At 50.6% G+C, this 14,767-nt stretch overlaps 1 protein-coding gene across 1 annotated transcript in view; it reads left to right on the top strand.

Moving 5' to 3' along the window:
* The window catches only part of LOC308268712 (kinesin-like protein KIF19), a gene marked incomplete at both ends in the record, with an annotated part of 53,303 nt that overhangs the window by 2,416 nt on the left and 36,120 nt on the right, over positions 1 to 14,767 (top strand). The window contains 5 exons of the mRNA XM_080703818.1: positions 3,659 to 3,769; positions 8,854 to 8,941; positions 9,586 to 9,722; positions 9,935 to 10,060; positions 11,359 to 11,553. Of these exons, the coding sequence (XP_080559944.1) occupies positions 3,659 to 3,769; positions 8,854 to 8,941; positions 9,586 to 9,722; positions 9,935 to 10,060; positions 11,359 to 11,553 (657 nt within the window). The remainder of the gene's footprint in view (positions 1 to 3,658; positions 3,770 to 8,853; positions 8,942 to 9,585; positions 9,723 to 9,934; positions 10,061 to 11,358; positions 11,554 to 14,767) is intronic.

Raw genomic sequence — 14,767 nt, forward strand, 5'->3', positions numbered from 1 at the left:
TGCTGGTGGTGGAGCCAGCATCATCTGACTGCGGCGTGTCAGGGAAGAGTGGGGGAGTGACAAAGACCTGCCCCCAGTGAGCCCGCGTTCAGACACTGGTACAAACCCAGACTGGCTGCCAGGGGAGTCTTCATTGTGCTGGGGATTGAAGCCAGTGGCTCTCTCCTCTGAGCTATACCCCAGCACTTTTTTTTTTTTTTTTTTTTTTTTAGTACTAGGGATGGAACCCAGGGGCATTCTACCTCCGGGCTACACCCCCAGCCCAATTTTTATTCTTTATTTTGAAACAGGGTCTCACTGAGTTGCAAAGGGCCTAAGTAGCTGAGGTTGTCCTCAAACCGCAATCCTCCCAAATGCTGGGATTACAAGCATGCGGCACCACACCCAGCTTCACTCAGCACTTTTTATTTTTTATTTTGTTTATTTATTGGTGGTACTGGGGTTCCTGGAAATCCTTCTACCTCTGGGCTACACTCCCAGACACACACACACACACACACACACACACATATTTATTTATTTATTTATTTATTTATTTATTTTAATTTTTTAATTTTTTAATTTGGAAACAAGGTTTCTTAAGCCAGCGAGGTTGGCTTTGAACCTTCACGATCCTCCTGTCTCTGCCTCCCAAGCGCGGGGATTACAAGTGTGCGCCACCACGCCCAGCTATTCTTTATTTTGAAACAGGGTCTCACTAAGTTGCAAAAGGCCTTACAAAGTAGCTGAGGCTGTCCGTGAACTGCGATCCTCCAGTCTCAGCCTCCCGAATGCTGGGATTACAAGGGTGCACCACCACACCCGGCCCCTGTTTTATTTTTGTTTTGAAACAGGGTCTAAGTTGCTGAGGCTGGTCTCAACCTGCAATAAAATAAAATATATAAATAAAAAAACATATAAAATATATATAAATAAAAATAAATTTAAATAAAATATATAATAATAAAATATAAATAAAATATATATAAATAAAAAATATATAAAATAGGTCTGGGAGTGTAGCCCAGAGGTAGAAGTGTATCCAGAAACCCCAGTACCACCAAAAAAAAAAAAGTTTATGTGGATCTGATATTATCTAATCTATAGACATATTCAATTTTTGCTGGATTTCTAAAAATTGTTCCGTGTGTGTGTGTGTGTGTGTGTGTGTGTGTGTGTGTGTGTGTGATACTGGGGATAGAACTTAAGGGCCTTCTACCTCTGAACTACTCCCGCCCCCAGCCCTATTTTATTTTTATTTTGAAACAGAATCTCACTAGATTGATGAGCGTCTCATTACTTGCTGAGGCTGTCCTCGAACCTGCAATCCTCCTGTCTCAGACTCCCAAGCACTGGTAGTACAAGTATGCACTGCCATGCCTGGCTTATTTTTCTATTTATTTTTTTGAAACAGACTGGCTAAGTGACCTCAAGTAGCAATCCTCCTATGAGTACAGGCATGTGCTACTGTGCCTAGATCTTAATAATATTTTTTTTTCTTTTTTCTTTTTTGTAGTACTGGGGAAGGAACCCAGGGGCATTCTACCTTCAAGCTGTATCCCCAGCCCTATTTTTTATTCTTTATTTTGAAACAGGGTCTCATTGAGTTACAAAGGGCCTCAGTAAGTAGCTGAAGCTGTCCTTGAACCATGATCCTCCTGTCTCAGCCTCCCAAATGCTGAGCGTGCATCACCACACCTGGCAATAATATTCTTTATAATACAAGGAAAAATATTTTTCTGGCCCAAGATCCAGTGCTGCTGGTATTTCTGAGCAGCTGAGCTCAGTGCTGTGACAAGGACTTGCTCGGCTCTCACGGTCCTTAGTGGGTAGGTTCTGTGATTGCACCCTTTGTACAGAGGATGAATTAAAGCCAGGAGAACAGCCAGGGCAAGTCTGCAGCCTCCCTATTTTTTTTTTTTTTTTTTTTTTGGTACTGGGGGTGGAACCCAGAGGCTTCCTACCTCCGGGCTATACTCCCAGCCCTATTTTATATTTTAGTTTGAAACAGGATCTCACTAAGTTGCTGAAAGCCTCACTCAGTAGCTGAGGCTGGCTTCGAACCTGTGCGCTCCTCCTGTCTCAGCCTCCCAAGCGCAGGGATTACAAGCGTGCGCCACCACGCCCTGCTTAGCAGCCTCCCTATTTTAAAGTGGTGGAGCTGGAAGGGAGACCCAGCTGCAGGGCTCCAGAGCACATTCCCTGACCACTAGCACTGTTGTTCCCCCAGCTCCTCGGCCCTGCAGGGTTGGGGCCCGGGCAGGAGACCCGTGTGCTTCCCCCTCAGCATGGTCCTGGCCCACAATGGATGTACGTGGGCCTGCTCCTGCATCATCCCGTCCAGCAACCCTCTCTGTCCTCAAAAGGAGAAGAAAGCAAATGAAGGAGTTAGCTTATGTCATGGAACAAGTGTTGGCCAGGAGTCAGGAACAGCCGTGGGGACCTGAGCCCTGCCGCCAACTCCCCAAGAACCTCTGAAAGGCCCTTGCCGTCCGGGACCTCGGTCTCCAAAGCCAAGACCCAAGGGAGTGGCCAAATGGTGGGGTTCTTGTTTTAGAGGAGTACTGGGGATTGAACCCAGGGTCATTCTACCTCTGAGCTATACCCTTCAGACCTTATCTTCTCTCTCTCTCTCTCTCTCTCTCTCTCTCTCTCTCTCTCTCTCTCTCCCTTCCTTCCTTCCTTCCTTCCTTCCTTCCTTCCTTCCTTCCTTCCTTCTTTTTTGGTACTAGGGATTGAACACAGATACATTTTACCTTCAAACTATCCCTCCACTGGTCCTCTTTATTTATTTTGTTTTATTTTGAAACAGGGGCTTGCTAAGTTGTTGCGGTCTCGCTACATTGCTGAGGCTGTCTGCCTCTAGCCTGTGATCCTTCTGTCTTAACCTCCCAAGTACTGGGATTATGGGCATGTGCCATTCTTTTATTTTTTTATTTTGAAACAAGTCCTTGCTAAATTGCTGCGGCTGTCCTCAAACCTGGGATCCTCCTGTCTCAGTCTCCCAAGTGCTTACAGGTGTGCACCACCGTGCCTGGCCAGGGTGGGGTTTTTGGTGTCACCCAGCCCTGCTCCCCACTAGCCAGGTGTGTTTGGTTTCTAATTGCCCTGGCTCCCTCTACCCCCCAATTCCCTGAGAAAGTCTCCTTTGAACCTCTCTGTCCCCAGAGAGACTAATACACTTTGCTTCATAATTACATATTTATATGAGATCAGAGACACCCCAGGGGCCACCAGGCTCTCAAAGAAGCAAAGGCCACGGATAGAGGCTGTGACTACCCTTTTGTCCTCCCCTTTCCTGGGTGGCTCGGTGTGAGGAGCAGGGATGGAGAGGCTCCGGGAGGCAGTCAGCTCAGCTCAGCACTCCGCAGTTTGTAGAACACCTTCTCTTCCCTCCAGGAGGGACTGTCGCAGTGGCCCAGGGTGGGGGCTGGGCCTGCTCTGTTGCACAGGTGGGGTTGTCTCGAGCGTGCTGGGCTGCAGTTTGTCGGAGGGACGCTTACAGATATGTCAATGCAGCCCGAGAGCCCAGCAGGCCTGGGGGAATGGACAGTCTATAATAGCAGGAGATACTGTCCCCTTGGAAGTGAGTGGTGCCCCAACCCCGCTGCCGGCTCAAGTGCAGAGGCCTGGGGTTCTGACCACCTCTCAGCTGACCCCTCTCTCTTACTGCTTCCAGATGGTAGTGCTCATGGACCCCAGCGAGGACCCTGAGGACACTCTGCGTGCCCACCGGCCCCGGGAGCGCACCTTCATTTTTGACACTGTTTTTGACCAGCGTGCATCCCAGGTAGCCACTCATCCTCCTGCCCCTGGTTACATTAAAGTGCAGTGCCTCTCGGAAGGGACTCCTCCCCGGTTGTCTCATCCTTGGGTGTCCCCCTTCCATGGACACAGGACTTCTCTTTAGTTCATTCAATCTTTCCTTCGTCCTACAAATTGGGACCCCGTCGTGCAGCAGAGAGAGAACATATTTTCTGCCAAAAACAAAATAAGAAGCCGGGCGTGGTGGTACATGATTGTAATCCCAGCCTTTGGGAGGCTGAAACAGGATAGCCATTTGTGGACAGCCTCAGCTGCTTAGTGAGGCCCTTCACAACTCAGTGAGACCCTGCTTCAAAATAAAGAATAAAAAATAGGGCTGAGGGTGTCGCTCGAGGTAGAGTGCCCCTGGGTTCCATCCCCAGTATTGCAAAAAAAAAAAATGTAGGTAAATAGTTAAATAAATAAGGATAGGGTGTAGCTCAGAGGTAGAATCCCCAGTATGAGCAAAAGGCAGGCAGGCAGGAGGGAATCGAGTCTCACCAAGATTGCGCCCATCTCACAGACGGGGGTACCTGAGGCTCCGGGAGGTCACACAGTGACTCCTTCCTCATCCTTCCCATCATCACCACTCTCTACTAAGGTCAAAACGCTATCCAGCAGGTACCTGACCCTCACCTGTGAGTGGGGCCAGGGCTCAGGAGGTGTGACAGAACAGGGCTGGGATCTGAACCCAGCCCTCCTGAAATGGGATGTCCCAGTGCCAGGGCGATGGGAACTGGGGATGCTTGGCTCCAAGTCAAAGCCCAACGAAGGATGCAGGGCCCAGGTTTGAACCAGCCCTGCTCTGAGTGGTGTTCCTTCCCACGGTGAGGGGATGCAGGAACTGCCCTGCACACCCATCAAACCTCCGACTCTGAGACACCTAAGCCCAGGCGTGTACAGCTTTCTTCTGGGCATTGCTTGCTGTAGGACACGGCACTGCGGAGCTGAGTGGCTGAAAGCTACCATTTATTGTCATCTTCCATGGCTCTGTGGGCCAGCCAGGATCTGTGGGTGGACCCTCATGCACTGAAGTGGGCAGTCCAGGGGGCTCTGCTGAGTCAGATGTTCCCAATGGTCCGCTATATTGGCTGTCAGTGAATTCTCATGTTGGCTTCAGCTCCACCAGGGCTGTCAGCTGGAGCAGCTGCTGGCGCCTTCTGTGTGTGGTGTGGGCTTCCTCGCAGCATGGTGGCCTTGGACCTGCAAGAGAGCAAGGTGCAAGCCATCCAGCTCACAGAGGCCCGCCCACAGCTGGCGCGGCATCACTTGTGCCCACTCTGCTGGTCAAGCCGGTGCCCAGGGCTTGGAATGAGACTCCACATCTTACTGAAGAGGTGATGTTCCTACCATCCTATGCCCAGCGCTCAGCGCTCCTTCTCTGCCATCCTACGCCTACTGCTCCTTCTTCTTCTTTTTTTTTTTTTTTTTTGGTGGTACTGGGGTTCCTGGAAGCCCTTCTACCTCCGGGCTACACTCCCAGACCTATTTTCTGTATTTTTGAAACAGGGTCTCTTAAGCCAATGCGGCTGGCTTCGAACCTGCGTGATCCTCCTGTCTCCGCCCCCCAAGTGCGGGGATTACAAGTGTGCGCCACCATGCCCGGCCTCATCTTTTTTTTTTTTTTTTTTTTTGGTGGTACTGGAGTTCCTGGAAGCCCTTCTACCTCCGGGCTACACTCCCAGACCTAATATATATATATGTATATACATACATACATACACATATATATATATATATTATTTTATTTGGAAACAGGGTCTCTTAAGCCAGTGAGACTGGCTCCGAACCAGCGCAGTCCTCCTGTCTCCGCCTCCCCAAGTGCGGGATTACAAGCATGCGCCACCACGCATGGCGTTATTATTTTTTATTTTGAAACTGGGTCTCACTGAGTTGCAAAGGGCTTCACTAAGTAGCTGAGGCTGTCAGCGAACCGCGATCCTCCAGTCTCAGCCTCCCAAATGCTGGGATTAAAAGCGTGTGCTACCATGCCTGACCAAGCCATGCACTTGTGTGTGTGTGTGTGTGTGTGTGTGTGTGTGTTACTAGGAATGGAACCCAGGGGCCTTCTACCTCCGGGCTACACTCCCAGACCTATTTTATATTTTATTTGGAAACAGGGTCTCTTAAGCCAGTGCGGCTGGCTTCGAACCTGCGCGATCCTCCTGTCTCAACCTCCCAAGCGCGGGGATTACAAGCATGCGCCACCACGCCCGGCTCCACCGTTCCTTCTCTTCCACCCCTACCCAGTCTAGACTCTCCAGTCCCCCCTGGGCCCCAGCAGCCAAGTTACTGCGAACAGCATCTCAGCAAACACACTAGAGAGGACAATGTGAACACACTGGCACTGTCTTGGTGGTCATTATTTCTTATATTTTTTGGTACTGTTATTGAACTCAGGGGCATTCTACCTCAGAGCTACACACTAAGCCTCAGCAATTTAGTGACCCTGTTTCAAAATAAAATATAAAATAGGACTGGGAGTGTAGCCCGGAGGTAGAAGGCCCCTGGGTTTCATCCCCAGTATCACACACACACAAAAAAAGTGTGCGCCACCATGCCTGGCTATTCTTTCTTTCTTTCTTTCTTTCTTTCTTTCTTTCTTTCTTTCTTTCTTTCTTTGTTGCTGAAGATTTAAAGAAGTTTATTAGAAAGATAGAAGTACAGAAAATAGAAATACAGCCCCATACCAGACTGGCATGGAGGGTGACTCGAAATGAATACACTCCTATTCTTTATTTTGAAACAAGGTCTCACCAAGTTGCAGAGGACCTATAGCTGAGGCTGGCTCTGAACCTGTGAGCCTACTGTCTCAGTCCCCAAAGTACTGGAATTGCAAACACACGTGCCACTACACCTGGCTCCTAGCTCTATTTATTACTATTATTATTATTATTATTATTATTATTATTATATTTTTTATGGTACTGGGGATGGAACCCACAGACCTCCTACCTCCAGGCTACATTCCCAGACCTATTTTTTATATTTTATTTGGAAACAGGGTCTCTTAAGCCAGCTGAGGCTGGCTTCGAACCTGTGTGATCCTCCTGTCTCCGCCTCCCAAGCGCGGGGATTACAAGTGTGCGCCACCATGCCCGGCTATTTTTTATTCTTCCCTTTGCAGCAAGGTCTCACTAAGTTGCAGAGGGCCTCAGTAAATAGCTGAAGCTGGCTGCAAACCTGCGATCCTCTTGTCTCAGCCTCCCAAGTACTGAGATTATAAGCATGCGCCATCCCACCCAGCAGCCCTTTGTGTTTTGAAACAGGATCTCTCTAAGTTGCTGCAAGTCTTGCTAAATTATTGAGGCTGGTTGGGCATGGTGGCACACGCTTGTAATCCCCGTGCTTGGGAGGCTGAGACAGGAGGATCACACAGGTTCGAGGCCAGCCTCAGCTACTTAGTGAAGCTCTCAGCAACTTAGTGAGACCCTGTTTCCAAATAAAATATAAATAGGTCTGGGAGTATAGCTCGGAGGTAGAAAGCCTTTGGGTTCCACCCCCAGTACCACCAAAATAAATAAATAAATAAATAAATAAATAAATAAATAAATAATTGAGGCTGGCCTCACTCAGACCTGTGGTCCTTCTGTCTTAGCTTCTCAAGTACTTAGGTTGCAGGCATGTGTCACCACATCCAGCTTTGGTGGTCCTTATAAAGCAGAGTGGAGTCGAGCTGCCCTCTGAGCAAGCGCCTTTTCTCATGCTCAAGATCTCCATGGCCTTGTAGGTAGAAAGGACTGCACGTTGCCACGTGTTGAGCAGCTACTCTGCTACGTCCGCGCTCAAGGCCCTGGCAGGCCTGGCAAGCCTCGCAGTGGCCCTGTAAAACACAGGAACATGTCCTCATTCTTCAGATGAGGAAACTATGGCTTCTGGGAGCCAGCTACCTGCCTGAGGTCACTCAGAACATTGCAAACCCCAGACACAGCCCAGGATATGTGTGCGCCAAGCTAGGGGAGGCAGTGCCGGCTCTAGAGTCACCCAGCTCAAGCTCAGAGGAGCTGTGGCCAGCCAGGCGGTGAGCACTTTCATGCACGGACAGGAGGCAGGGCTCAGAGCAGGCACTCAGGTGGTGCAGTGGACACCTGCACACCTTCTACATCAGCCCGGTTGTGTAAGGCGAGACCAGATGTCTCTCCTTAAACTCCCCTATGGTCAGGGAGCTCACCAACTGCACACTCCTATTGCTAGCTATTGCTGCCTTTCATAAAAAGATGGCATAGCCGGGCGTGGTGGCGCACGCTTGTAATCCCAGCATTTGGGAAGCTGAGACCCGAGGATCGCGGTTCACCACCAGCCTCAGGTACTGAGTGAGGTCCTTTGCAACTCGGTGAGACTCTCTTTCAAAATCAAGAATAAAAAATAGGGCTGGAGGTATAGCTTAGAGGTAGAATGCCCCTGGGTTCCATCCCCAGGACCGAAAAAAAAAAAAATGTCATGATACTATTCACAAACTTCTTTTTTTTTTTTTTTTTTTTTTTTTTGGTGGTACTGGGGTTCCTGGAAGCCCTTCTACCTCTGGGCTACACTCCCAGACCTATTTTTACATTTTTATTTGGAAACAGGGTCTTCTAAGCCAGCGCACGCGGCTGGCTTCGAACCTGTGTGATCCTCCTGTCTCCGCCTCCCAAGCGCGGGGATTACAAGTGTGCGCCACCACGCCCGGCCCCTATTTACAAACTTCTAAGCTCTGTTGTTCCTTCCAGGCCTTGGGGTTCTTTCAGTATCCCTCAGTTACTGCCCTGGGAAAGACGCACAGGTGTATAGTACCTTACACGTGTCATGACGGCAGTGCCTGCAACCTTCTCATTTAATCTTTTCTCAAAACCTGCCTGTGAGGTCGGCTCTGTCTCCCACCCTGAGGGTTGGCACAGTTTACAGTCATGGCCCAGAACAGCCCACCTACAGAGAACCCAGGAATGTCCAACACTGAGCCTCTTTCTAGACTCCCTCCTGTGTGCGTCCTTGTGCATCCAGATGAAACAGCACCTTTGCAGATGCAATGCTCCTGTCTTCGCTGATCAGTCAGGTCCCCTGACTGGACCCGACCTGTCCCTCTGCCTGCAGGAAGAAGTGTACTGTGCTACCATCCAGCATCTAGTAGAGGGCGTCATATCTGGATACAATGCAACGGTGTTTGCCTACGGCCCCTCAGGTACATTCTGGGTGGTGTCCCAGGAGGGAATGAGGTTGGTGAGGATGGGCCCTTCTTAACAATGCCAGGTACCTGTGTGCTGGGCCTCCCTAGCTTTACAGCAGCCCTGAAAGGCAGGTAGGAAGATCCCCTTTCACAAATAAGAACACCGAGACCTGGGATTTGGTGACTTCCCCAAGGTCAGACAGCATGGGGTGGGGGTGTTCTAGAAACTCCCGCAAGGTCCCGTGGTCATCTACGCAATGACTACACAATGTTGCCCATGAGAACCTAGGGATTCTTCCTCTGCAGTTAGAAGTTGGATTCCAGTAACATTTGTAAAGCTAAGCCACCTCTCCTATCCCTGAAGCCTAGGATGCAGCCCTAGATGGGCCCGGCTGTGTAGACGGGGAGGCAGCCCCTGGGAAGGAAGCACCTTGTCCAAAGTTGATGTGTGTATTTCATTCAATCATTCACCACACGAGTGAGCCCTACCACGTGCCAGGCTCTGGAAGGAAAGGAGCGATCTGGTCCTCACTGTTAAGGGCAGAGGGGGTAGTGAAGCCTCCCCACAGAGAGGTGCCTGCTCAAACAGTGCCATCTGTTAATTCTGTCCTTACAAAACAACACATCTGAGTCACCTCGGCAGCCCCCCACCTCCACAGGTGCAGGGAAGACCCACACCATGCTGGGCATGGACGCGGAGCCTGGCATCTACCTGCAGACCCTCACTGACCTCTTCCAGGCCATCGAGGAGACCCGGGACAACATGGACTACAGCGTGTCCATGTCTTACCTTGAGGTGGGCCTGCCTACCTGCCTGCATTGCCTCGTCTATAAAATAGGCGTGATCACACCAGACTAAACACAACTGGAGTGTGCAGTCCGGACTCTGCCTGTCACTCCCATGTGCTGGCTGGGTGGTGAGAGCCTTAGCCGGGGGGATGGAGATTCTGGGTTACAGTTCTTTGCACCAAAGCTACTACTTTGTTCCAACCTTTCTGTTCTTCTCAGATTTATAATGAAATGATCCGGGACCTCCTGAACCCATCCTCAGGGTTTCTGGATCTGAGGGAAGATTCTAGGGGCAGCATTCAGATTGCAGGCATCACGGAGATCTCTACCTCAAACGCCCAAGAGGTGAGGCCACGCAGACACATGCCCGAGCTCAGAGACCCTCTCACTCAAGAGGGCCACACATAGATCTAGAGCTGTTATGAGTATCTGGATTTGATCTAAGGGTGTGCAAAGCATCTGCACCATGCCTCCCTGCCAGTGCTCAGGGCAGACATCACTGGTGGATCCCACATGCTCCCCTCGCCCTCTAGGTGTGTGCTTGGTTTTCTTCTTTCTTTCTTTCTTTCTTTCTTTCTTTCTTTCTTTCTTTCTTTCTTCCTTCCTTCCTTCCTTCCTTCCTTCCTTCCTTCCTTCCTCTCTCTCTCTCTCTTTCTCTCTTTTGTGGTGCTGGGGGTGGAACCCAAGGGCTTTCTACCTCCGGGCTATACTCCCAGACCTATTTATATTTTATTTGGAAACAGAGTCTTACTAAGTTGCTGAGAGCCTCACTAAGTAGCTGAGGCTGGCTTCAAACCTGTGTGAGCCTCCTGTCTCAGCCTCTCAGGCGCGGGGATTACAGGTGTGTGCAACCATGCCCTGCATGCTTGGTTTTCAACACAGGGCTCTGGGCTGTTAGATCTGGCTCAGGTCCAAATCCTCTTGCCACTCAATGCTAACAATGGCTCCCTTAACAAGGGCAGCCTGTGCCGGGTGTGGTAGCACATGCTTGTAATCCCTGTGCTTGGAAGGTGGAGACAAGAGGATCGCACAGGTTCGAAGCCAGCCTCGCTGGCTTAAGAAACCCCATTTCAAATTTTAAAAAAGTATAAAAATAGGTTTGGGAGTGTAGCCAGGAGGTAGAAGGGTTCCATCTCCAGTACCACCAAAAAACAAAAAAACAAACAAACAAAAAAAGAGGGCAGTCTGCATCTTCTCTCCCTCCCTCTGGCCTCTGTGCCAGCTAACACTCAGCACCACTGCAGGGTACTCAGCAGAGACTCAGTGGCTTCAGTTCTGCAGTTACTTGCAAGCCAGATGGTTTCGGCACACATTCAAGTTCCTGTGAATCTATATAACTATTTGGAGTTCTGTACTGAGAAGGGTTCTGGGGCTGCCCTGGGCTGTGTAGAGAAGAGATGGGTAATCCATTAGTGATGTCTGCCATGGGTAGAGAACTAGGAAGCATTGCCAATGTCAGAGACCCACATTCCCCGGCTAGTTGACCACCAGAAATTGCTTCTGCCTAGTGAGCTGCAGCCATAAGCATCCCAGCCCTGGGGCCACCCCTTCTTCTCCCTAGATGTTTCTAGAATGTATGTGTGGCCACTCAGGTGGTCCTTGATTGCCGCCTGCCTGCATTTTTTTTTTTTTTTTGTCTACAGATCATGCAGCTCCTCACCAAAGGCAACCGGCAGCGCACGCAGGAGCCCACGGCCACCAACAAGACGTCATCCCGCTCTCACGCGGTGCTGCAGGTCACCGTGCACCAGCGGAGCCGCGGCGCAGACCTGGCGGAGGAAGTGCGCCTCGGGAGGCTCTTCATGGTGGACTTGGCGGGCTCGGAGCGGGCAGCCCAGGTCTGGGCCTCTGAGAGCCTCCTGTCCCTTCAAATGCCACTATGACCACTCACTTGGTATTGGTCACCTCAAGTCTGAGTGGGACCTTGACCAGTCATGTCTTCTGCAACCATACATCTTTATGGCCCACTGCTAAAGTGTTTGTCCAGGGAATTTTTTTTATTATTAGGGATTGAATCTAGGGGCCTTCTACCTCTGAGCCACACTCCCAGCCCTATTTTATTTTATATTTTTGGAAACAGAGTCCCTAAGTTACCGAAGCTCTTGCTAAGTTGTTGAGGCTGGCTTCAAACCTGAGACATTTCTTTCTCAGCCCCCCAGTCACTGGGATTACAGGTGCGGGCCACCGTGCCTGTCTGAGGGAATGAACTCTAATGCACATTGAAGGAGGAAGCCCTTGAGCTGGGATTTCTGGGGTCTTCCTGCGGTGCAGGCTCCCCCTGGAGATGCAAGGACAAGCCCCACACATCCTCACCCTCTCAGAGCTCCTAGCGCCCAGGAGGCACGTGTGGGCAGATAGTTACATCCAGAGAGGCATGTGCTCTGAGAGTTGGGGTTCACGCAGAGGCCCTGGGAGCCATGGAGGTGGGGCTCAGGGCTAAGCCTGAAAGAGGCTTGAGGAACTGGGTGTAGTGTGAGGAAGAGCATTTCCAGCAGAAGGGACGGTGTGTGTGAAGCGTGCTGTGGGCTGGCTGGCGCACTGACCAGGGCGTGCGAGGCCGCAGATCCTGCCCAGACAGCGCTGCTGGGCCCCCGCCCAACCCTACCCTCGGGCCCCCGGCTCATCTGTTCTCGCTTCTTGTATGATTGCATGTGGGCACTGGCCTCCCCGGCTGCTGCCCCAGTGGCCCGAGCTTTCCTGCGGGGCTGGGACCAGCCCAGGGCCAGGCCAGAGAGGGAGACAATGGAAGCATTATCAGTGAGTATTACGCTTCACACCTCTCTAAGGTGCCAGGAACTTAACCTCCTAGTTCATGTAGCCCTCCCTGGAGTGGTCTATGAGGGCAGCCTCCTGCCTGTCACAATGTAAAGCTGTGGCTCAGGATGGCGTGACCTGGCTACACAAAGAGGAATTCATTGGTGGACCTTTGAACTGGGAGGCCTGGCCCCAGTCGCGCCTTTCCAGCTTCTGTGTTCATCCTCTGCTGAACACCACATGTTCTGTTCTTTGGGTCAGGATAAGTGTTTCCTCACTTGCCGCTCTGTGCCTGGCCCTGCCCTTGGTGCCTGGGCTACCGAAGCCAGTAGAGCCTGGACTGGTCGGCTTGTTTTAAAAATGTAGCATATTAGGAGACTGAGATAGGAGGATTGCAGGTTCGAGGCCAGACTCAACAATTTTTTTTTTTTTTTTTTGGTGGTGGTACTGGGGTTTCTGGAAGCCCTTCTACCTCCAGGCTACACTCCCAGACCTATTTTTATATTTTTATTTGGAAACAGGGTCTCCTAAGCCAGCGCGCGTGGCTGGCTTCGAACCTGCGTGATCCTCCTGTCTCTGCCTCCTAAGCGTGGGGATTACAAGCGTGCGCCACCATGCCTGGCTTAGACTCAACAATTTAATGAGGCCTTCAGTAATTTAGTAAGACCCTATTTCAAAATAAAAAATAAAATAAGGCCGGGGATGGGAATGTAGCTCAGAACCACAGTACCACACACAATAAATAAATGCAATTTAAAAAATTACAAAAAGGCCGGGCGTGGTGGCGCACGCTTGTAATTCCCGCGCTTGGGAGGCAGAGACAGGAGAATCATGCAAGTTCGAAGCCAGCCGCGCTGGCTTAAGAGACCCTGTTTCCAAATAAAAATATATTTAAAAAAATAGGTTGCTGGGCGTGGTGGCGCACGCTTGTAATCCCCACGCTTGGGAGGCAGAGACAGGAGGATCGCGCAAGTTCGAAGCCAGCCATGCGCGCTGGCTTAGGAGAGCCTGTTTCCAAATAAAAATGTAAAAATAGGTCTGGGAGTGTAGCCTGGAAGTAGAAGGGCTTCCAGGAACCCCAGTACCACCAAAAAAATAAAATAAAATAAATAAGTCTGGGAGTGTAGCCCGGAGGTAGAAGAGTTTCCAGGAACCCCAGTACCATCCCAAAAAAACACAAAAATTACAAAAGGCCTGGAAAGCTTGGCATGGTAGCATATGCCTGTAATCCCAGTACTTGGGAGGCTGAGATAGGATCGCAGGTTCAAGGCCAGCCACAGCAATATAGCAAGACTTAAAAAAACAAAAAAGGCTGGGTGTGTAGCTTGGAGTTAGATTTCCTCTGAGTTTAATCCTAGTACCAAAAGGAAGAAGAAGAAAAAAAAAAAAGGACAGGGGGTCGGGGGCTGGAGCTCAGAAGTAGAATGCCCCTAGGTTCAATCACCTGCAACTCACATCCAAACCAACCAACAACCGCACTCACCCTGACTGAGCACCCGCTGTGGCCAGGCGCCCGCAAGAACCTGGGCTCTGGGGACAATGACCACATGTGACCAGGCCCACAAGGAGCTCATGTCCCGTGGAACAGCAGGTGAGGTGACAAGCCAGGTACCTGCTGAGAGAGTGCTTTGAAAGAAAAGAACCGAGTGACGTGGGAAAGCCCAGAGGGCTGGGCTGCGGCTCCTCCCAGAGAGCCAGGCAGGTGCTCTTGGGGAAGAGGACCTGCAGGACCAGAGAGCCTCAGGCGAGGGGATCCCTCCTACGCAAACACACACGCTCATAGTTTTATGATAAAATGAGTTTTTCTGGCCAGGCATGATGTTGCGCACATGTAATCTCAGTACTTGGGAGGCTGAGACAAGAGGATCACAGGTTCACAACCAGCCTCAGCTACTTAGTGAGGCCCTCCATAATTTAGTAAGATCCTGTTTCAACATAAAGAATAAAAGATAGGCCTGGGGGTGTAGCTAAGAGGTAGAATGCCCCTGGGTTTAGTCCCCAGCTCTATAACAAAACAAAACAAACAGACAGAAACACCTGAGTTGTTCTGGTGAACTTCCCTTCAATTTGTGCTTATCCCAGTTCATAATGAACATCTTTTTACATCAGAGCTCAGCACCCCTGGGGACGGCTGCAGAGTACTCCATCTTAGAAGGCTGTGTTGGGTGTATCTGGGCCCCAGGGACTCATGAGTATAAGCCTTTTCAGGACCAGGGCTGCAGGGGACCATTCCACCCCCCTGGACCACAGTCCTCTCCCTGGGAACAGGAGGAGAGGCAGCAGGCAGAAACAGACCCA

Source organism: Muscardinus avellanarius, assembly GCF_963383645.1.
Source record: "Muscardinus avellanarius genome assembly, chromosome: 10".
Lineage (NCBI taxonomy): Eukaryota > Metazoa > Chordata > Mammalia > Rodentia > Gliridae > Muscardinus > Muscardinus avellanarius.